We start from the raw sequence: 22,394 nt of genomic DNA, 5'->3' as shown, positions 1-22,394 counted from the left end.
CCTCATCTTGACCGAGAGCCACAAAGCAGTAACCATAGAAATCTTCTCATGGTCAACTTGATCTTAGCCATTGAAAAACTACTTGGTCCCCAAGTATCACTTGTGACCGTAGATGTGAAACAGAATAGGGCAGAGAACAACTTTCCCTTGAATGCCATTTTCGGATAGAGCAGAGAGTTGGGAAGAAGAGATGAGACCGAGTTGCATGTATGAGGAAAAGATTTACCTATAACCTAAGCTTGATTTGGTTTGGATTTGTTAAGATGACTTCTGCCTTTCAAGCTTAGTTTCTCTTTCTTGCTTCTTTGGTGATTTGCTTGGTGAAGAAGCTCTTTCACTCTCGTTCTCTTTCTTACTTTTCTGAAGCTGATTTGACTTGGTCAGAGAGAAGAGATACGTTGCACATTTTGGAGGAGTGAAGAATTCAATCTTGCAAGAGAAGCTTTGTGGGATGAATACGGGCTTGGATCGGTTTGGTTCATGTAACCCGTTTGGCCCATCTGATTTCTTTGGCTTCTATCTTTTGCTTTTTCTTGGGCTTCTGATTTTTGCTTTCAGCCCAATCATCCTTGCTAATTGCTTTTTATTCCATTTGGGCTATTGAAATTTTGGCCTGCAATAATAAACAATTAGTAAAAAATAAATACAATTAATCAACATTAATTATTTATTTTGCCCAAAAATAATGTTTGTCATCACTAATTAATTTAGTTAATTTTTTAACTTAACAAGTACGATTTTGGTCCCTAAGGTATAGGTCGAAAAATTTTTTCGTCCCTAACCTTTTTTACATACAAAATCGTCCCTAAGATTTAACTTAATATTAAAATCATATTTTTTTACTAAAATTTTAATTTTTATTACTAATTACTCCTAACTAAAAAAATTATAAAATAAAAAAATAATTTAAATGGGGAAGGGATCACACAGCGGGGACGGGGGAAAGAAGAAAGGGGAAGGAAAGGGAGGCCACCACCGTTGTCGTACTGGGATCGTCGCCGCCACTAAGCCGCGTCATTGTCGCCATTCTGACCTGTTCTGTCATCGCTAGATCCGCCACCGCCGCTGACTACAGAGAGAGAGAGAGAGAGAGAGAGAGAGAGAGAGGGGGGGGATGCGCAGCTGAAGGTAGAGGAGGAGTGTCGCCACCGCTGTCGTCTGTTGAGCCCACTGTCGTCGCCGAAGCTCCTCCGCTGCTTCGCATCCCCTACTGCCGTCACTGCCGCCGGTGCTTCTGGTCCTTGCCACTGGTCCTCTCCAGGGTTCTGCTTCTGATTTGATCTTCTGCTTTTTGATTATGATTCTAATTTTATTATTCTTGTACTTCTGATTCTGATTCTGATTTTATTGTTCTTGTGCTTTTGATTTGGATTCTGTTTATTTGATCTTATTGCACATCCATGAGCGGCTGTTTCTGCATTTGTTTATGTTTCTATTTCTGTATTTGTTTCTACGAGGATAGCTCCTTTGAGGGGACAGAGAAAGAGGAGGAGGAACGACGTTTGTTTTTGTTTTTGTTTTTGTTTCTGTGTTTATTTCTGCTTCTGTTTTCTAGAATAGAAAGAGGTATCCTTGGCTTTCTGCTTTTGTTTCTGCGTTTGTTTCTGCTTCTGTTTTTGCTTCTGATAAAGAAGAAGAGATGTTGTGAAGAAGAAGAGGAGAAAGAAGAAGAGAAGGGTTTTTTTGGTCCGACAGATGATTTTAAAATTATGTTGAACCTTAGGGAACGATTTTGTATGCAAAAAAAGGTTGGGGACAAAAAAATTTTCAGCCTATACCTTAGGGACCAAAATTGTACTTAACCCATAATATTACTTTTTTTAAATTGAATGGATTGAGAACCTTGTTGTTTTGATCGTTGTTGAGAAAAAAGATCAGTCAATTGTTGTGATTGATGGAACCTTTGAAGGGTGGTAAAGTCTGAGTTTTAGGGGAGGTGTTGCTGAAATTTTTATAAGTTTGGATTAAATTGAATAATAAGAAAAATAAGATTGGTTGTTGCCCCCTTAAAGTCTAGAGACTTTGCCGTGTAGTCTAATTTAATAAATCCTTATTTAAGGTAATTTAAGTGATTAATTTAAGAATAAATGATTATGATATTTTATTAAGCTTGTAATTTGTGAACAGTATGATTTTTTAGTCTTTTAAAAGAGGTTTAAACTTGAAATGGTTTTGAAGTTAGTTTGGAGATTTTGGTTAAGTGAAAAATGAGTTCTATGAAAAGAACTGGTTTTAAGTAAAGTTGCTTTGGAGGATTCCAGAAAATGTTACAATTTTAAAGATTTTGGTTAAATTTGGCGGGTTATAACTTGGCCATCGGATCTCGAAAATTTGTAAAACTTGATTTGAATGAAAACTAGGTTTGTTTAGTTTATGACGTTCAAAAAACGAACGAAAAATGATTTTTATAGGAAAAATTATGAAGATTTGAAAATTGGACTTTAAAACTGAAATTTCAAAATTTTGCAGCACACTAGAATTTTGTTGGTGTGCATACGCACAGAGGCATAAGTGCGCACTAGACAGGGGTGTGTTGGAGGCTATACATACACACAAGGAGGTGTGCATGCACGCCAAGAAAAAGTTGCAAGTTGTGCATACGCACAGGGTGGTGCGTACACACCTGTTGAAAAATTGGCTCTGATATGTGCATGCACACAGAGTTTTGCGTGCACACACGTTCTGTTTTCTTGAAAGAACTCTATTTTTGACTGTTTATCCTTTTCAATAAGCTTGTAACCCCCTGTAAATCCCATGTGATTCCTGATAACTAATTCATAAGCTTTGAAATGAGTGTGAAAAATCTAATGAATTGAGTTTCTAAATGGTATGGAAATCAGACTGTGAATTTTAGATTAAATGAGAAATGAAGGTGATTATTGACATAATGTGAACTAAATATATATTGTTATTAAAGTAAATGGATTAAGTATGATTCTTAAAAAAGAAAGGTGTCAATGTGTGATTTTGAATTGTAATATTTATTAGTTGTCTGATAAGGATGGTGGCACGATCCCACTTGTTTATTGCGTTGTAGATTCGTGGATATGGTAGTTTTATCCCGTCCACGATGAGGATAGTGGTGTATCCATCTCACAGTTTGAGGACGATTATCCTCGTGATAAATATGAATATAAAAACTTATGATCTTGATATTGATTTTGATTATGAATAAGATTGACCATGCTTATGATTATGATTGAAAAGTGTGGCAGACATTATATCTTAAGAGTGTGCATAGACATTATATCTCATATAGATTGTGATTATGATAGAAAAGTGTGCATGGACACTATGTCCTAGACTAGGATCATTCTCTCGGATGAAAGGTGAGACAACACTCTCTGTTGATGTTATACAGCACTCTCTGTTATTTGGTACGGTTTATACTTTTATGGAAAAAGTGAGACGGCACTTTTTGTTGAGATAATTGTACTATGACTTGTATAATTCTTCCTGGAGATGCGTACCGAAAGATCAATATGAAGAGTTAACCAGATTTTGTGTTGAATTTAGTAGATAACTGACACATGAAAGAACAAATATTTAATAATAAAAGATTTTATTTTATCCTTTAAAGTAAAAAATCTAAAATTTAGAACATCCAAATTCCTTATTCTTAGGTGTAGCCGTGTTCTATTTTTATTTAGAATTACATCAATCTTTATTTATAGAAGTTTTAAAATTAGTGGTTGATTGACTGTAACTTCAATTTAAATAAAGAAGAGGAAAATAAAGAAGGAAATGATAGATTTTGGAGGCCAGTAGAGAGTAGGGTTTAAGCAGAGAGCAACCATGAACGAATGGGAGCAACTATGCGACGCCGCCAGGAACGGCGACGCCGAAAAGCTGAAGTCCCTGATAGACTCCGGCGCCGACATTAGCCACTTCGACGCGGAGGGCCTCACTCCTCTTATGCACGCTGCAAAGCAAGGGCACGCACACATCCTCTCCATCCTTCTCTCTGCTGGCGCCCCATGGAACGCCCTCTCTCCTTCCAACCTCTCCGCCGGTGACTTCGCCATGGAAGCAGGCCATCAGGACGCCTACGAGCTCCTCCTCAATGCCGGTGCGCACCCTCCTTTCTTTCTGTTATGACTTTACAGAATTTATAATTTATTAGTTAGTCTGTTATTCAAGTTAGTTAGTAGTTTATCTTAGCCGGCAAGTTAGTTACAAGTTAGTTCTTCATGTATATAAATACAACTTGTTTGGATACTGTAATACACAGAGTAATTTGAGTCTGAATCCATAATTTAATACCATTGGGATCTGATTTCTATATATTCACTTTTCTAGGGATTCAGGCTGAACTGGTCCTGGGTACAATTGCAAGAAAAGAAAATAAAAATGCCGATTCTGATCACGATTACTTGGAAGATAGGGTCAGTTTCAGCGAAGACAAACTTATGGACACTGATAGCAAGGCTGTGATGATGGCATGGGAGAAGCCTTTGATGGAGGCTCATGCTAAAGCTGTTTGTTCGGGTGGTGGTCACATACTCAATATTGGATTTGGAATGGGTCTTGTCGATACAGCCATTCAGCAGTATGCACCTGCCACTCACACCATTGTTGAGGCTCATCCAGAGGTTTATGAGCGCATGCTTGGTACAGGATGGGGGAAGAAGGAAAATGTGAAGATTGTTTTTGGTCGCTGGCAAGATGTTCTGTCTCAGCTCGAAACATATGATGGTAATTGCTAATTCTCAATCAGTCAATCTCAATCTCAATCTCATGAGCTTAAGCATCAATACTCACTACTCAGAAGGATTGTCTTTCAATTTGATGTCTAAAATACTGATAAGTGATAACTCCTAACTCTTTACTCATTTGCTTATTGTTGCTACTACTCTATGATGAATAATGGTGTTTGGAATTCTGTGAAAACTAATTGGTCTCCGATATATTCTAAGGCTGTATTGAAGTAAGTATTGATGATCAAGCCTTCCAAATTAGAGTAAAGTATATAGTGAACCTGGCCATTTCCCACCTTTTTAACTGCTGATTCTGTTAAAAATATAGGAAACGTGTTTTGTTTTATCTATTTATTCATTCTTTTCTGATTCCTAGTGAATTGAGCTTTCTTAAATATTACTTATGGTTCATTTGCCGCTTCGTGCTGTAGGAATTTTCTTCGATACCTATGGGGAGTACTATGAAGACCTGAGAGAGTTCCACCAACATCTTCCTGCACTGTTGAAGCCAGGTGGGATCTATTCATTCTTCAATGGTCTTTGTGGTGGTAATGCATTTTTTCATGTTGTGTATTGCCATTTGGTTTCCCTTGAGCTCGAGAATTTGGGTTATTCCACGCAATTGATTCCTTTGCCCGTTAAGGATTGTTTGGGAGAAGAAGTTTGGGAAGGTGTAAAACACAGATATTGGCAGCTTGATACATACTACCTCCCTGTCTGTCAGTCTTTAGAGGATCCCGAGTGATGTTCATGCTAGGAGTGAGCCTTTATTTTAGTTACATATTCAAAATTATTCCAACACATCATAATTCATATGCTGTTGCTTGTGTAATTTACCAAACAGTTTTGTAATGTTACCATTAGTTTCATAATGAAATCTTGAGCTTTATTTGGAAATTTCATTACAATTCCTTTTGTTAAGATTTTGCGTATGAAGTTGCAGTTCAATTGAACCATTGATTTTCTTAGTTTCAACTTATTTAAATCTTAGCTCCCAAGTCCTATATAGCCATTTTGTTTTTTACAACTCTAGTCCTCTAGGAATTAAAACCGTAAATATTGATTATTCACTCAAAAAAGGTAAAGAATTAAGGGTCGTACTGTTATAGGTAAAATTGTTAAGGATTAAAACACAAATAAATGGGGATAAATGTAAGAACTGAAATCATAATGATAGTAAAATACACAAGCTTGAGAAGAAATGAAAAAGTATGAAGAGTTATCGTCCTCTCAAATGTTACTGGACATGTTCCCAATCAACAATGGATGCATAAGAGAAAAGAAGTCAAATATAATCAATGACGTGTGACTCTGAGGTTTCACACTTGGGATTCTGATCAAAAGACGGACCCCTATTTTCTGATTAAGATAGGTGATTTTAATTCTTGGAATGGCTGTAATTTCTTTCAAACGTAGTAGTTATTAGTCCCATCATCATTATGCCCTCGTTTGAAGTGATTATTTTTTTGACTTTAGTATTGATCATATGATACCGAAATAGACTATTTTTGCATGGTCTTGATTCTGTCAATGTCTAAACTACTAGAATTTGTTTCGTAGTGTTTTTGAGGAGTGGACGTATGATCCAAGGAATGTGCACAAGACTATAGTATCTTGGCGCTTGTATAGTTTCTGCTCAGTGATTGATTCGTATTCTTTTTTCTTTTTACCGAGCCAAGGAAAAATCCAAATAAGTTCAGAAGTACAATTATATAAGCTACATTATAAAAGTGCCATTGCACAGTTATTTCTGTACAATTATTGTTTGACTAGCTTCAAATAGGAACAACATAAGAGATACATTACATCATCATGAGTCAGGAGCTGTTCTCTTAGGCCTACTTTGCTGGACCAAATACACAGCATCACATGAACCCTTGTACTCAACCATGTATGTATTGCTGCATATGTAATTCAGAGTTAGGGCCTTCAAATCTCTCTCACTGTCAGGTCCAGCTGAAAGCAATAGGACTGGTAACATTATGTTTCCCATCAGACCATTGCAGAAAAGCGAAGCTGTTGGTGCCGGACGGCATTGAAGATGCTGTGAATGTGACGGTGTAGCCCTTCTTCTCGTTCACTTCCTTGAAACTAAGTATTTCTGGTTCAACCACAATCTTCACGGATGGAGACTTTGATGACACCGAAATCTTATATGTTGCTGGGGTGCCCATGTTGGTTAAAGTCCTCTTGTATTGGACAGTGGTTGGTGCGTTAGAACCACCACCTATGCCTGAACTTGTGTCAAAAGGAACAGCAAAAGATGGGTAATTGAGATCTTCAACTCTATAGGTCTTTCTTTTGCTGCAGGTATATACTCTTCTTGTGGCAAGCTTTATTTGAGATGAAGTGTAGTTCAAGGCACAGAAGAAGCTCAGGTAATCATCCACGGTAGCATCATAGACAAGACCAGGATCAAGAGCAGCCACTGGATCCACATGCCCGGCACCATAATCGAATGGCGTAGCTGGCAGTCCGGTTGCAACATCTTTTATGGATTGTCCATTTTTGTAGGATGTGTAGGATGTGGTCATAAGGGCAGACCTTATGGCTGCAGGGCTCCATTCAGGGTGTGCTCCCTTAAGAAGGGCAGCTAGGCCACTAACATGGGGGCAGGACATGGAAGTGCCAGAGACGATGTTGAAGCTCACATGCCTTTTGTCAACAGACAAACCGGTTGGTCCAACTGCTCCGGTCCACCCAGCTAGGATGTTCACTCCAGGCGCTATCAAATCTGGTTTGAGTATTTTTGGAGTGAGCAAATTTGGTCCTCTGGAGCTGAATGCTGCCACCACTGGGGATGGCTGAACCCCTAAATGCGTGCCTCCAAATTCAATTTTGACAGTTGGATTTGGAGTTGAGGCTGCATACTTCTTTACTTCATTGCTCTCTTTCTGGCCTAATGCTGCTGCAGGGATGAGGAAAGAATCTGCAACTAGCTCTTCCCCATATTCTGCAGTGTTTGCTAGAATCATCCCAATTCCTCCAGCCTTCTTCACAACCAAACTCTTTTCCACTCTTGGATTTCCTCCGCGCTCGCACACCACGATTTTGCCCGAAACTTTACTGCTAATCAAACTATCCTTGGTGCATAGACGTCCACTGGATAAACTACTTACATTGCCGGCATAGACAAGTGGCACTGCAGAATTAGATGGTAGTTTTCCGTTGTAAAGAGACACCCCCGCGTATTTCTTTCCATTTCCAAGGGTGATATAAGCAGGGAAATCACGGTCTATAGTTCCAGCACCAACGGTGGTTATCCATGGAGCCACGTTAGACACGGATGCTTCACTAGGGCCACTGTTTCCTGCAGAATTGGATACTAGAATTCCATGTGCTGTGGCTGCAAATGTTCCAATTGCAATAATGTCCCTGGAGTAATCAGTTACAGACCCCCCAATAGACATGGAAAGCACATTCACACCATCTTCAATGGCCCTGTCGATTGCAGCAGCGATATCTGAAGTGAAGCACCCTCCAATCCAGCACACTTTGTAAACGGCCACACGTGCTTGTGGGGCCATTCCTCTTGCTGTCCCTGAAGCATAACCAAAGAGGCTAGCTCCTGAAACAACAGATCCTGCTGCTGTAGTTGAAGTGTGACTTCCATGGCCATCATCATCCCTAGGCGATTTTGATTCTGTCTTCAAATCGATGGGTCCAAAGGCTGCTTCATATCCTTTGGCAAAGAATCTTGCACCAACGAGTTTCTTGTTACAATTTGACGAGTTGAAGTTGTTACCTGTCTCACAAGTGCCTTTCCAACTGCTTGGTACCGGTCCAAGCCCCGTGTCGTCGAAGCTTTTAAGTTCAGGCCATACTCCGGTGTCAAGCACTCCAACAATCACTTCGCTTTGTTTGTCAGAGGAAATTGCATGAGTTGATGTTTTTTCTGCCAACCCCAAGAACTCTGGTGTTCGAGTTGTGTGAAGCTCGTATCGAACTTCAGGGATAACAGAGAGGATTCCCGGTTGGTTGGCAAGTAATTCTGCTTCTTGAGCAGTTAGCTTTGTGGAGAATCCGTGAGCTACATGTTTGTAGGTGTAGAGCATCTCTGCAGATTCCGAAACTGCTTTGAGAGATGAATCATACCACTGAAGATGGTCATTGAAACTTGATGGCATGTTGAACTTGTCCATGTGAATTATATATGTGTTCTTTTTGGGGTACTCTGTTTTGGTTTCTGCTATGGTGTATCTGCAGGACAGAACCATAAGCAGAACACACTTGAAAATCATTGAATTCATCATGTCACAGAACTCTCTCACTCTAACTCTCTCTGTGTAAGCCAATTTAGTCTATGGCTTCTTAGATGCAGGGATAGTAATAGTATGTAGCTGCTATTTATAATTAGATTTGAATTATTGAGTGCGCATAGTCAGCATAGATAAAGAAGATTCTTTTACTGTAAACACACATTCCAATTATTACTTATTTTTTTATTCTTTTGGGTCCTATTCCAATAATTACTTCAGTTTTCCCTTCTATAACTTTATAAAAGGAGGAGTTGGCCTAGGCCCTAGTGGTAATGGCAAATGGGATACTACTGTATGTCTGAGTAGATATGGTTTATTTTGCTGATATACCACTTTAATACATATGTATGTATGGGAGAATTAAAATACTCTTTCTCAAGTGTTATATCATGCTTCAAGTTGCTTGAAAATGTTTCTTGTGCATTTGTATACAATAAAGTGGGAAACACTAAACTCGTGTACCACTATAACAAATTTTATATCTCTTCCGTAAAAGGTGTACATATCACTTTCACTTTGATTTTAAAAATTATGAGAAGGAAAGTATGTGAAGGATCACATAAAATAGATAGCTTTTTTGGAATGACCGAATCACAATTATTCAGGCTTAAGGTAGAGAAAATTGAGATTTTACTTGAAATCGAAAAAGTAAATTAAGAATATAAAACGTAAAATCTTAACAAGATTTAAATTTTAAAATCGTCACACTTAATACAAATTTTGTAAAATCAATAGACTCATTTAAAATCGTAATATCGGAAGATTTTAAGAGTTAAATCAAGATTCTAGCTACTATGATTAACATCATCTTAGTGGGTTAGTGACATGAAATAATTATGTCGATACAAATATCTTATATTACCAGATTCTATGTGATTAGTAAAACCCCAACAAAGTTATTTAATTGGTATTATCCAATCAAAGAGAAATTAAATAGTAGCTATTCGCTGGGGCTGGCTATATATTTTGTTTTATCAACAAATTCATCAGAATCACTTGTTATTTACAAATTCTTCCTAAAAAGAGTTGCTAACAAATACTTCAAGTTATTTATTAAGCAATAAAAAATATTCTTATGTGTACATTTATTGAATATAAATATATAACAAGTATTTTAAAGTGCAAACACTTGTTAAGAATAAATTATTCTAGATAGCCAAATTATATTGTAAAGAGTAGAGACAATGAAATAAGAGCAATCGTGAGATTAAGATAATGCTAATTAAGTATGAATTCGACAAATAAGGCCACTGAGATATTGCTACTTATCTTATGGTCCACAAGATTCTAGTGTTACAGCCACTACCGAGGTCTGAACAAAAGATGTATTAGGTTATTACGATCGTGCTTAACTCAAGAAAATGACAAATTCAGGGACCAAAACAACAAAAATTGAAGAATTACGACATGTTGAATTTGCTGTATTCAATTTGTTGTAGGTAAGGAAGAAGCACCATGACAAAAGACAATCAGTGAGTGATGAAAATGCAACATAATGTGAACTTTCGACCTTCCTTACCTATTGAAATCCAAATCTTAGCTAATTGCTGCGTTCACAGTGGCCAATAGTTAATAGGTTTATCAGGTCAGATTCACTCGTGACCAAGTGGATGTTCCATGCCACCCAAAATCAAATTACAACAAGAATGACCCACCAATCACCTTTTTTTCCTTTTAGGCAACAAGTGGATACGGTAAGGATACAATTTGTTAAGACTCTGTTTAGAAGTGAGATTGAGATTGGGAGATAGAGATTGAGAGAGAGACTAAATTAAGTTTCTGTATTATTTTTGGTGTAAAATGTATTAGATTGAGTCATGTCTAAGTATCATGTTTAGTTTAATATAAATATGAAAATTAATGAATAGATTTGGAATTTGCAAAAAGTTAAACGAGAGTATTTTAAAAAAAAAGAGTGAATACTCAATCCGGTCTTTGATAACTTTTTCAAAGGGACTACGAGGTCTCTGAAAAAAAAATCATTTCCAACTTTTTATCTTTATTTTTATGAGATTGATTAGCTCTGTGTCAGTGATAAAAAATATTGATAGAGGGTTAATCAATCTCATAAAAGTAAATGTCAGGGGCCGAAAAGAGTATTTTTTAATTGAAGGTCCCGTTGTCTTTCGAAGTACTTGTCAGAGGCTATAGATTTTTTTTCCAAAAAAGAATATTATTTAAATTTTAGCCTTCAGTCCCTTCTGTCTCCACTTTCTAGAAGGGACTAAAATTTTGTATTCCAAGATTAAAATTTTAGTTCTAGTTTTTGGCTACCAAATTCAATACTGAGTTTCAATTCTCTAGTCACAATTTCAGCTTCTAGAAAGAAACATTGCCTAAATGTTTGAGTTTAAAAAAATACTTTGCTATAGTCATATATAAACTATCAAAATAGTAACCGAAAAATTTTGACACCGACAAAAAGATCTTAAAAGACGCGAAAGACAAAATAACTCCCAAAAGATTTTAAAATTTGATAAAAACACTAAAACATAAAAAATATGATGTGATAATGAACGAAAATCGCTGACTTGACAACCAAAAGTACTGAGAGAGAATCCTGAATTCTAATTTTCCTAAATCACGTCCTCTTTCTTCCTTATTACATTTCTTATCGAATAATCATGGAAGATTTTCATCATCACCATCACCATCCCCATCCTTTCTTACACCTTAGTTATCATCAGTGGCACCACTTTCGTTGTTGCACCTTCAACACCACATCATGGATGAACAGCAAAATATGGAGCAAGCTTCCTTCAGAGACTCATCGATCGCATCCTCGTCCTCCTCTTACTTCCTTTCGAGTTCATTCTATATGTAAGAGATGGTATGCCTTTTTTCAACAATTCTTTTATTGAATTGCACCTTCAAGTCTCACCAGACATCATTGGTTCATCTTCTTCAACCACAAAACCTGCAAAAGCTACATCTACAAGAACAAAAACAACAACAACAACAACAATAGTGCTGCTGCTACTTCCATCAACCACAACAACAAGGGTTCATTGATCTCATGGAAGACCTTCTCTTGGAGGAGCAAGCAATCATAGATTATATGGAGCAAGACTGCCTTGCAAAGGTGCGAAAAGAATTTTGAATTGGAAGAAAAGGAGAAAAGCCATTGGAGCTCTCATGGTTGATGAATGAACGGTTATAAAAGAATTTTGGATTGAAAGAAAAGAAGGAAAATGCTATCGAAGTTCTCTACCACCATCACTGAAGCTTTTTCGATTGATAGATCAGCGTTTTTTCATTTCATGATTTACCCATATATATATATATATATATATATATATATATATATATGTCAAAGAAGGATTGTTAAATGCAAATACTAATTAATTGTTTTTTATCATCACTTATTAAGTGACGCTTAATATATTTACCTTAAACTACCGACTAATATCTAAAATATACTATTTAATTAAGATGGTTATTTCAACAAAAATTTTATAATTGTGATTGTATGAAAATATTTTATTTTGACTATTAAAAATAAATTGTAGGACTTAATTTTTATATGTTATAAAAGCCTTAATTTTATTTAAAATAAGACTAAACAAATAAGTCACATTTTTTAAATAAAAATTATTATAAAAAGATATTTTTGACATTTTCATTAGAATAATTACCTTTAAGAATAAATGACCATTTGTACCCATGATAAATGAAAACGCTGACATTTGTACTCATGAAAGTTCGAAACTAATTTTGTACCCATGATAAATGCCCTCCGTATGACAAAAGTGCCCTTACTTGGATCTGAGCTTGGTTCGTGGGTTTCCGATTCTACGTGGCACTCACTTCCTCATCTTCAACCCCTCTCTCTTTCACTCACACACACTCTCTCTCTCTTCACTCTCCAATACCCACTCTGACCCCTTCTTCACAGCACGTTCAATATCCTCCTTCAATTTCCCAATCACAGCATCACCTTCTCATGTGACCTCACAGACCAATCCCTCTCCTTCTTCAAGTCCTAAATTTTCCCCTCTTTCACATTTCCTTCCTTTACCAACCTCTCACGTTGTAATCGAAGCTTCTCCGCTTCCTCCCGAACAATCCTCTTTCTCATCTCAGCTTCTAGAAGCTTCTCTCTCACAGCATCACCTTCTCATGTGACCTCACAGACCATCCCTCTCCTTCTTCAAGTCCTAAATTTTCCCCTCTTTCCATTTCCTTCCTTTACCAACCTCTCACGTTGTATCGAAGCTTCTCCGCTTCCTCCCGAACATCCTCTTTCTCATCTCAGCTTCTAGAAGCTTCTCTCTCACACTCCTAACCTCGCGAACAGCACATTCAATCTCACTCCTGAAACCGCCCTCTCCACATCAACTGAACACTAAGCTCGCTGCCTCTCGCTTCAAAGCGACGACGTCGTTTAGCTCAGCCATGACCTCATCAAAGCGGAGACTCATCTCCCTCCCTGATGCTTCTTTTGCTGGTTCTTCTTTTTCTTCTCCGTAACTGTGGTAGCGGTGGAGTCGTGGAGAAGCTTCCGCTGATGCTGCTGGTTCTTCTGAGAACTGAGACACTACCTCTGAGACTTCACCTTCTCTTTTGTTGATGATAATGGGGTTGGGAATGGGATGTGGGTTCTTTGATTCGATTTTGTTATCAGGTTTTGAAGATGAGGCAGAAGGATGTCCGATTCTGGCTTCAAAATTGGAACTTGATTTCGTTTGGCAATGGGTGTTTCTGATAGGACCTCTTACAGATCTTCCTCTAACACTGGTGGTGGTTGCCGCTGTGGTATTTGTTGGTTAAGGTTTGAGTTGGGGAGAGAGGGTGTAAGGTATTGTTGGGAGGTTTGATTATTTTGGTGATATGGATTTTGGTTTTGGGTCTGGGATTTGCTGATGCAGCGACCCATGTGGATGTTTGAAAAAACAATGCGAGAGGGTTGAAGTTTCAGAAGGTTAGTAGTGGTGGGAAGAGTTCATTGGGGTTGGATATTCGGGTATTGGTTTGAAAAACTGGGCACAAGAGACAGTGTAACGGCTATTGAAGTATAGTAGAGAATGTGAGGGCACTGTGCAGAATTGGATGGTGAGGGAGCGGAGTGTTGAGGAAGAAGGGGCCAGAGTGGGTATTAGAGTGTGTGAGTGAGAGAGAGTGTGTGAGTGAGAGAGAGAGAGAGAGGGGTTGAAGATGAGGGAGGGAGTGCCACGTAGGTTCGGAAATCCACGAACCAAGCTCAGATCCAAGCCAGGGCACTTTTGTCACACGGAGAGTATCTATCATGGGTACAAGATTAGTTTCGAGCTTTCATGGGTACAAATATCAGCGTTTTCATCTATCATGAGTACAAATGGTCATTTATTCTTACCTTTAATTAATTAACATCGATTGATAAGCATGTATATATGTAACATGGTTTCACATTTGCACTAGTGAACTAGTAACAATAATGACAAGAAGAATTAATCCTATCAATTGTTTTGGGCTATTGCACAAAATCTGACTTTGTATGGCCTCTAAGCATTGGCGCATATACATCAAAGAAAATGACTCTTAAGTTCCAACCACGTTCCATGTTTGCAATTACAAACCACAAAAATCGCTTATATATATGGATCAGTATTTAGCTTTTGCCAGCACGGTTTATGTACCACTGGATACACTACTAAATCAGCCACCAACTGTCAACAGAAAAAACCCGACTAATTGAAAATTACGCATTTGTTAATTCCATCAACTTAACTTGTGTATGAAATTATTAATTCACCCTTAGTCCACCCTTCATCTCCATCTTCAACAAGCCCACAACTATATTGAAGTAACAGTAACTAAATCTTCAAAATTTAATTTTACCATTTCTATACTTTAAAAAGGGTTTTATAAAAGTAGATTGCATATTTGTATATATGAATTATGATTAGTAAATGACCATATATGCACTTTTTTTCATATGTTTTGTACGCGCATGGCGCACACACTATACGACTTTGAAAGATACCACTAATATGGGATATGATTAAAAACGTAAAAGAAAAGAAAAGGGATTTTCAAGGGAAACATACGTCTAATGGAACAAGCATAATTTTGATATGGGAAGCAATTCAGCGGTTATGCTTGACCATTGAGCAGTTTGTCCTGTACATTTTTGTTTTCTTTTCGAAAGTACTGTATTATTTTTAACTAGACAGGATAGAGGTAGCATTATTATGATATCCCTATTCAGGATGGATGAGATAAGTTTCGGATAAGATCCCACTATGGCACTATAAATTTATCTAAACCATTGACCTCTTTTATTCTTGTTGTTTTGTGACTTGGGAGTTTTCTCCTCGCCGCGCCGAAGTTGTTCTTTGTCTATCCTCTGCTTTTTGCAGAGCTCTTCAATCTCTATTTGTTCAACAGTTTTTTCTTAAAATTCGACTAAGTCTTTAACTTTGTTACTGTTATAATCTCTTGAAATTTATCGAGACAAAGACCGTTTTTGATTGCATGTAAGTGTACATTCGGACTGAGGTCTAAAATTTTCATGATTATTTTGGCAAAGCGTGTCATATAATCGTTGAAATTTTTATGTTGTCCTTGTTTGATGGTACTAAGATAAACTGATCCATGCACGTATATTTTAGAAGCGGCAAAGTGGTTAGTAAAGACCTCTGCCAAGTCTTTAAATTTGAAATGGACCCTGCAAACAACTTAGATAACAAAATAAAATAACATCGTCTAAAAAAATTAGAAAAGAACGACAAAGTATAGGGTCAAAAACACCATTAAAAAAAAAATCATTGCCTAAAATTTAGTGATGTGGATGTGTGTGTGGTCTCCAAACCCCTCGTATGGTTTGAAGGTCGTAGGCAACGTAAAATTCTTTGGCATATGAAATTTCATGATGTCCTATGAAAAGGGATTGGATATCGTCTTTTTCTCCTTCGGAGTGATTGTTTCTTTTGCACAAACTTTCAACACATGTTTGTCATTTAAGTTTGTATTTTTGGGATCTCTGTTGTGTTTCTTTCTGTTCTGGTGCTAGACTAATAGGTCGATTACCTTCTGAACCTCTGCTTGGAGTTTCGCATTTTGAGCCAGCAGCTCGGACTGAATCAGTTGCAGGATCCTGTTGTTAACCATTATTGATGTCCCTGCGAATAATGTTCAATAGAAGAGATTTAATATGGTGGGGTTAATATAACTTGTCTCCATAGTGGGCGCCAAATGCTCCATTTGTGATGGTCGTGTCGAACTATAGCTACTTCTATACCCAAAGGGCTGCTTCTGTTAGAAGAGCTATACCTCGGCCTAATTCAAACACTGCAGGTGAAAACACCTGTAAAAATATTTCGACGCTCAAGTCAAAAGTGAATCTTTAACTATAAAGGAAAAATCGACAAACAAAAGTGAGTAAAGAATATGAGTGTGTTCTGGTGCATTGCTTTTTGTTTCTTATAGAGTAAGCGTTTGTCGTGACATTTAATTTTGAGATTTGCCGAGAATCTTGGTCAGGCCAAGCATATATATCGTTATGTGAGTTCTGAAATTAAACCATTTTACTTATCATGATTGACTTGCGTCTTACGTGTTCGAGCTTTTCGAATTTAGTTGCCGAAATTTTAAGTACGTATCATATACAATAAATGGTATTTTAGAAAAATAATTATGCACTAAATCTCTCATATTCTCGTTATATATTTTTTAGATTACTTAATAATTATTCAGTTATATTTAATAAAAAAAAAGATTAAACATTTATTTCAAGCATAATAATAATAATAATAATAATAACAATAACAATAACAATAACAATAACAATAATAATAATAATAATAATAATAATAATAATAATAATAATAAAGTTAGTTATTTAGATAGATAAAAGTGTAAAATGTGTTATATTTTAATTAATTTTTAAATAATTTTTAATTTAATTTATTTTTGAGAACTAATTATCAAAATACATGTCTAGTATAAAATTTTTTAAATTATTAGTAAATATTAAAGTTGAGTAAAAAAATTTTAAGGATATAAATTTTAACTAAATAAATTTGTTAATTAAATAATGCTCTAATAATATTTTGTTTTTTATTAAATTAGTTTAATATATATTTTTATCTTATATTTATAGTTATTGATAATGTAAAATATTTTACACAATTGTCTAATTACGTCTTTTTTTTAGATGATTATTTATGCGAATGCAATCAATGTAAAAGATAATTATATTTTATGACATAGTGTTACGTAATTGGATACACGTGTAAAACTATTTTACATTAATAGTATATCAAAATTTAATTCAAAAAGTTAAAAAATATATAATAAATATTTTAAAACAAAATTTAATAAGTATTCTTTTTAATGTGACACAAATATAATTTTTCAATGGAACATATATATTTGTACATATACTTTCATACATTTTTTCAAAATGTTAGTGAAGACACTTGTTCCCACAAGCTATATGTCACGACATTGGACACACTCCAATGCTACGATACCGGTACTCGAACTTCCTCAACCTCTTGAATTAAGACCTAGTCAGCCTAACCCTCAATATTTAGCAAGAAAATTAAGAACACAAGAGAACACAAAAGAAAGAAAGTTTTTAGTAGAAAGAACATTGTATTGCTCACGTGTTTATTACAAATCATTCACATATGACTCATACACCCAAACTCTAACTCTCACTCCCTATTTATAACCATCCACCTCCTCAATGGATTGTTAGGATTAAATATAATAAACGGTCCAGATTGATCATCTAGAACATTCATTGCAAACATCTATTCTACCATAATTTTTCTAAATACTTCTAGATTATTCCATACTATTCTTCATACTCTTATATAAATCTACACTCTTCTAGAATACTCTACAACTTTTCAGAGTCTTCTAGAATCTTCTAAGGTATTCCAGGACTTTTTAGGACATTCTAGAATATTTCAAAACCATTTAGAGCAATCTCAAACACTCCAGAAAACTATACAAATACTCTTAAATCTAACCTTCTAAAATTTACTGTAACATATAGCATAGATTCGTTCCTACGGAAACCGCCATGTCCGTAAACCAATAAGGTGGCTTTGGTGGTGTGGTCGATTCACCCCCTCCTCCACCTTTGCTGGTTCAGGATCTGGTTCAGAGTTTACTTTTTCCTTTGTAACAGCGTTGTCCTTGATGTTGTGATTGGTCATGCATCGTGCCACTACTACTCAAAGGGGTTTTGTCGGCATGGATGCCGTCGGCTTCCTCAGTGGGGCCTATTCCACGCCACTCATGACTTCTATCATCTAGATAGCTTGTTTTTATATCCAGGGAGGTTGGTACTAGATTCAAAAGCTCCAATTGTAGATCTAGAGTTTCTATTTCTGAATTTGTTAATGGCTCTTGATATGTAGCCTACAATTTCGGTCGTCAAACCTTATCTCATCAACACAAAACTCGGTTAAACAAATGCAAATCTCAACAAAATCAAATAAATAACAAACACCACCAAATCCGAGGACTAAAACAGAACTCAGAATCTCAATTGACTAGGATTAACGTCATCAAGATATCCTCGGTAAACAAGGGAAATCCCGAAACTAACTCCAACTAAGCAACCTCAAATGCCTACATAAACAGATAGGTAACCTCGGAGTAAGACAGGTCACAGAACTCACTCTGATTTATTCCTCTCATTTTCTTATAACTCACGTTCTTACTTGAGCACCAGAGTCCTTTTTGCAGGTGCTCACGCCGCGGTGTTCCAGTTCAGCCGACGTATACCTCTCCCACCTGAGCACAGCAGCAGGCAATAGGAGTCACTATACCTCGACCCTATACGCACGAAACATTTGGCGCCCACCGTGGGGCCCTGGGTTGATCTAACCCCACTTTTACTCTTAGATATTCTCTGTTTCTTTTCTTGTGTGCAGGGATTCTGACCTCCCAGACATGGCTGAAAATGGAGCTCAATCTTTCAACCAAGCCGAGCTGCTAGCCCAGATGGCCGAACTCCAGGTGGAAGTTCGTAGGTTAGCCGAGCTCTCCACACAGAATAACACAGGCAAACATGAGGAGAGTAGCTCCAAGAACGCGGCCCTGGGAAACTCAGACCCCTTAAGCATCACCCCACCAAAGGAAAAGTTGACGCTAGACAACCCCTTCTCTGAAGAAATCACGAACTTCAAGATGCCTAAGAATTTCGTTCTGCCTAACTCCCTGGAACCTTACAAGGGGATTGGTGACCCCTGATCTCACGTTAAAAAATTCCAATCTAACATGTTCTTTAACGGCCCTAATAATGAACCTATACTATGTCGTTCTTTTCCTACTTACCTTGATGGTGCTGCTTTATTGTGGTTTTCTAAATTACCTGCAGGATCAATTTCATGTTTTGAGGATTTGACGAGGTCTTTTATTGACTACTTCACCACCTCAAGGATCTATGTCCACGGTTCAGATTACCTCGGGACAATCAAACAGGGACAATATGAGAGCCTGAAGGATTACTTAACCCGGTTCGCTGATGCTACCATTGAGATTCCGGACTTGGACCCTAACGTCCACCTACATGCACTCAAGGTCGGACTCAGGCCTGGGAAGTTTAGAGAAACAATAGCAATAACCAAACCCAAAACATTGGAATAATTTCGAGAAAGAGCTGCAGGCCAAATGGAGATCGAGGAATTGCGAGAGGCACAAAAGACGGACAAACAGCCGACCAGAAAGGAGGATGAAAAGACATTCAGACCACCGAGCAGGAAAGATCAGAAGAAACCCTTCAGGCTCACTCCAAAGTTTGATACCTACACCAGATTCAACAAAAAAAGGGAGAACATAATCAAGGAGATCCTCAATGCCAAAAAAGTCAAACCTCCCACCAGAGCAGGAAGCTATCAAGATCAACGGTTCGTAGACAGAAGCAAGCATCGTGCCTTCCATCAGAAGTATGGACATACAACGGACGAATGTGTGATAGCCAAGGACCTATTAGAAAGGTTAGCTCGGCAGGGCCTCTTAGACAAGTATGTCAAAGGTCGGAAAAGCAGAGAAACCAAGAAAGAGTCAGAGGAGCGGTCAACAGAGAGAGGAAAAGGAAAATGGACAACAACTGATCCTCCCAGGGGAATCATAAACTGCATATCAGGAGGATATGCAGGAGGAGGTGACACAAGCTCGGCCTGAAAGAGGAGCTACCAAGCAATGCTGGCAATTGAAGGAACAAATCCTACAACAAAGCATAAGATGACAGATCCAGAGATAACCTTCTGCCAGGATGACCTAACAGGCCCAAACCTTGATGATCCAATCGTGATCTCCATCCAGATAGGAGAGTTATTGGTAAGAAAAGTCCTTTTGGAACTAGTAGTAGCGCTGATGTATTATTTTATTCAACTTTCGTAAAAATGCAACTATCTGAAAAAGCCATGCAGCCCTCATCCAGAGAACTGGTTGGGTTCTCCAGAGAAAGGATCCCGATAAAAGGGCACATATGGCTGAAAACAACTATGGGTGACCCCCCATTATCAAAAACTATTGACGTCCAATACCTCATAGTTAACTGCCCTAGTCCTTATAACATTATTCTCGGAAGGCCCGCCCTGAATAACTTCAGAGCGGTAGTATCAACATTATACTTGTGTGTTAAGTTTCAGGTACAAAACAATAAGGTAGCAACCGTACATTCAGATCGACAACAAGCTCGGCAATGCTACAACGCCAGCTTAAAGAAAGCCAGCAACGAACCTAAGACTAACCAAAGGGCGGGAATAACACATACCGCATCTGAGGTATTGTCCCTGGCGGAAATGGATCCAAGGGAGGATTTTCAAGAAAGGCCAGAACCAACGGACGAGCTTGAGAAGATCCCCCTGACGCCAAAAGCCGAACAATTTACCAATATCGGCCGAGCTCTAGAAGGAGAGGAGCGAGCAAGGCTAATAAGAATACTCCAAGACAACTCAGACTTATTTCCCTGGACACCAGCAGACATGCCTGGGATAGATCCGAATATAATCTGCCACAAACTCGCCATAAACAAAACAAGCAAGCCAATTGCCCATAAAAAGAGGAACCTCAGAGCAGAAAAAATGAAGGCAACCCTTGAAGATACAAAGAAACTACTCAATGCCGGCTTCATAAAAGAGCTTCGCTTCACCACATGGCTCTCAAATGTGGTAATGGTAAGAAAACAATCAGGTAAATGGCGCACGTGCGTCGACTTCACAAATCTAAATAAAGCTTGTCCAAAAGATGTGTATCATTTACCTTGCATTGAAAAATTAGTAGATAACGCTTCTGGATTTAAAAGTTTAAGCTTCATGGATGCATACTTTGGATACAACCAGATCCTCATGTACCCAGAAGATCAAAACAAAATAGCCTTTATAACAGAACATGAAAATTTTTGCTACAAAGTTATGCCATTTGGTCTTAAGAACGCAGGAGCAACATACTAGCGGCTCATGGACAAGGTTTTCCAACAACAAATAGGAAGGAGCATGGAGATCTATGTAGATGATATGGTAGCAAAAACCTCGGAACAAGGATCACACTGTGATGATCCAGAAGAGGTCTTCCAACAAATTCGAGCATATAACATGAGACTAAACCCAGAAAAATGTGCATTCGGAGTTCAAGGAGGGAAATTCCTCGGATTTATGCTGACCTCACGAGGAATTGAAGCAAACCCAGAAAAATGTGAAGCTATTCTCAAAATGAACAGTCCAAAAACAATAAAAGAAGTACAACAACTAGCAGGACGAGTTGCCGCACTATCACGTTTTCTACCAACAGTAGCAAACCGATCATACCATTTTTTCCAAACAATCTCCAAGAATAAAAAGTTCAAATGGACAGAAGAATGCGAACGATCTTTCACAGAACTTAAGCAAATACTATCGTCGCCACCAATCCTTCAAAAACCGGAGCTCGGTAAACCACTATATTTATACTTATCAGTTTCTAACCATGCCATTAGCTCGGTGCTAGTTTCTGAAACAGGGAAAACACAAAGCCCGGTGTACTTCGTCAGCAGAATTCTAACCGGCAGAAACCAGATACCCAAGAATAGAACAGCTCACCCTAGCCCTGGTCACAACAGCACGAAGACTGAGGCAATACTTCCAAAGCCACAGTATAATAGTTAGAACAAATCAACCGCTTCGACAGCTTCTAACCAAACCTGAGCTGGCTGGACGCCTAACAAAATGGTCCATCGAGCTCTCCGAATATGACGTACAATACCAACCTCGGAAGACTCCAAAGCTGCAAATACTAGCCTACTTTATTTCAGAGCTGACAACCGAGGACAAGGAAAAAGAATATGAACTTTATGTAGACGGCGCAACGAACAAAGCCGGAAGCGGAGCAGGCGTAACACTTAAAGAAGGAAAACAAGTCATAGCCGAGCAGTCATTACAATTCTCATTTCCAGCAAGCAATAACTAGGCAGAGTACGAGGCTCTCCTAGCTGGATTAAAGCTCGCCCAAGACTTAC

General features: G+C 37.7%; 3 protein-coding genes across 3 annotated transcripts; 2 read left to right on the top strand and 1 right to left on the bottom strand.

The window, feature by feature from the left end:
• The first annotated feature begins 3,733 nt into the window (after positions 1-3,733).
• Positions 3,734-5,576, top strand: LOC130945073 (protein arginine N-methyltransferase 2). The gene is made up of 3 exons (XM_057873736.1): positions 3,734-4,069; positions 4,300-4,695; positions 5,129-5,576. Exons 1-3 carry the CDS (start codon positions 3,796-3,798, stop codon positions 5,440-5,442), a joined length of 984 nt encoding a protein of 327 aa, XP_057729719.1. The 5' UTR covers positions 3,734-3,795; the 3' UTR covers positions 5,443-5,576.
• An 806-nt stretch (positions 5,577-6,382) lies between these two features.
• Positions 6,383-9,031, bottom strand: LOC130944435 (subtilisin-like protease SBT1.7). Its single transcript, XM_057872762.1, has one exon. The coding sequence runs from the start codon at positions 8,948-8,950 to the stop codon at positions 6,644-6,646; it is 2,307 nt and encodes a 768-aa protein (XP_057728745.1). The 5' UTR covers positions 8,951-9,031; the 3' UTR covers positions 6,383-6,643.
• An 11,270-nt stretch (positions 9,032-20,301) lies between these two features.
• LOC130945590 (uncharacterized) lies at positions 20,302-21,354 on the top strand. The gene has a single exon (XM_057874301.1). It carries the CDS (start codon positions 20,302-20,304, stop codon positions 21,352-21,354), a length of 1,053 nt encoding a protein of 350 aa, XP_057730284.1.
• The last annotated feature ends 1,040 nt before the right edge of the window (positions 21,355-22,394 follow it).

Source organism: Arachis stenosperma, chromosome 8 (assembly GCF_014773155.1).
Source record: "Arachis stenosperma cultivar V10309 chromosome 8, arast.V10309.gnm1.PFL2, whole genome shotgun sequence".
In the NCBI taxonomy this organism is placed as follows: domain Eukaryota; kingdom Viridiplantae; phylum Streptophyta; class Magnoliopsida; order Fabales; family Fabaceae; genus Arachis; species Arachis stenosperma.
This window is presented reverse-complemented; position numbering and strand designations above follow the sequence as displayed.

Bases quoted from the DNA above. Each gene is read 5' to 3' on its own strand.
- LOC130945073 (XM_057873736.1), top strand. From the start codon at position 3,796: ATGAACGAATGGGAGCAACTATGCGACGCCGCCAGGAACGGCGACGCC. The intron at 4,070-4,299 runs GTGCGCACCCTC...TCACTTTTCTAG, and splicing joins CGAGCTCCTCCTCAATGCCG to GGATTCAGGCTGAACTGGTC. The intron at 4,696-5,128 runs GTAATTGCTAAT...TTCGTGCTGTAG, and splicing joins TCAGCTCGAAACATATGATG to GAATTTTCTTCGATACCTAT.
- LOC130944435 (XM_057872762.1), bottom strand. From the start codon at position 8,950: ATGATGAATTCAATGATTTTCAAGTGTGTTCTGCTTATGGTTCTGTCC.
- LOC130945590 (XM_057874301.1), top strand. From the start codon at position 20,302: ATGCAACTATCTGAAAAAGCCATGCAGCCCTCATCCAGAGAACTGGTT.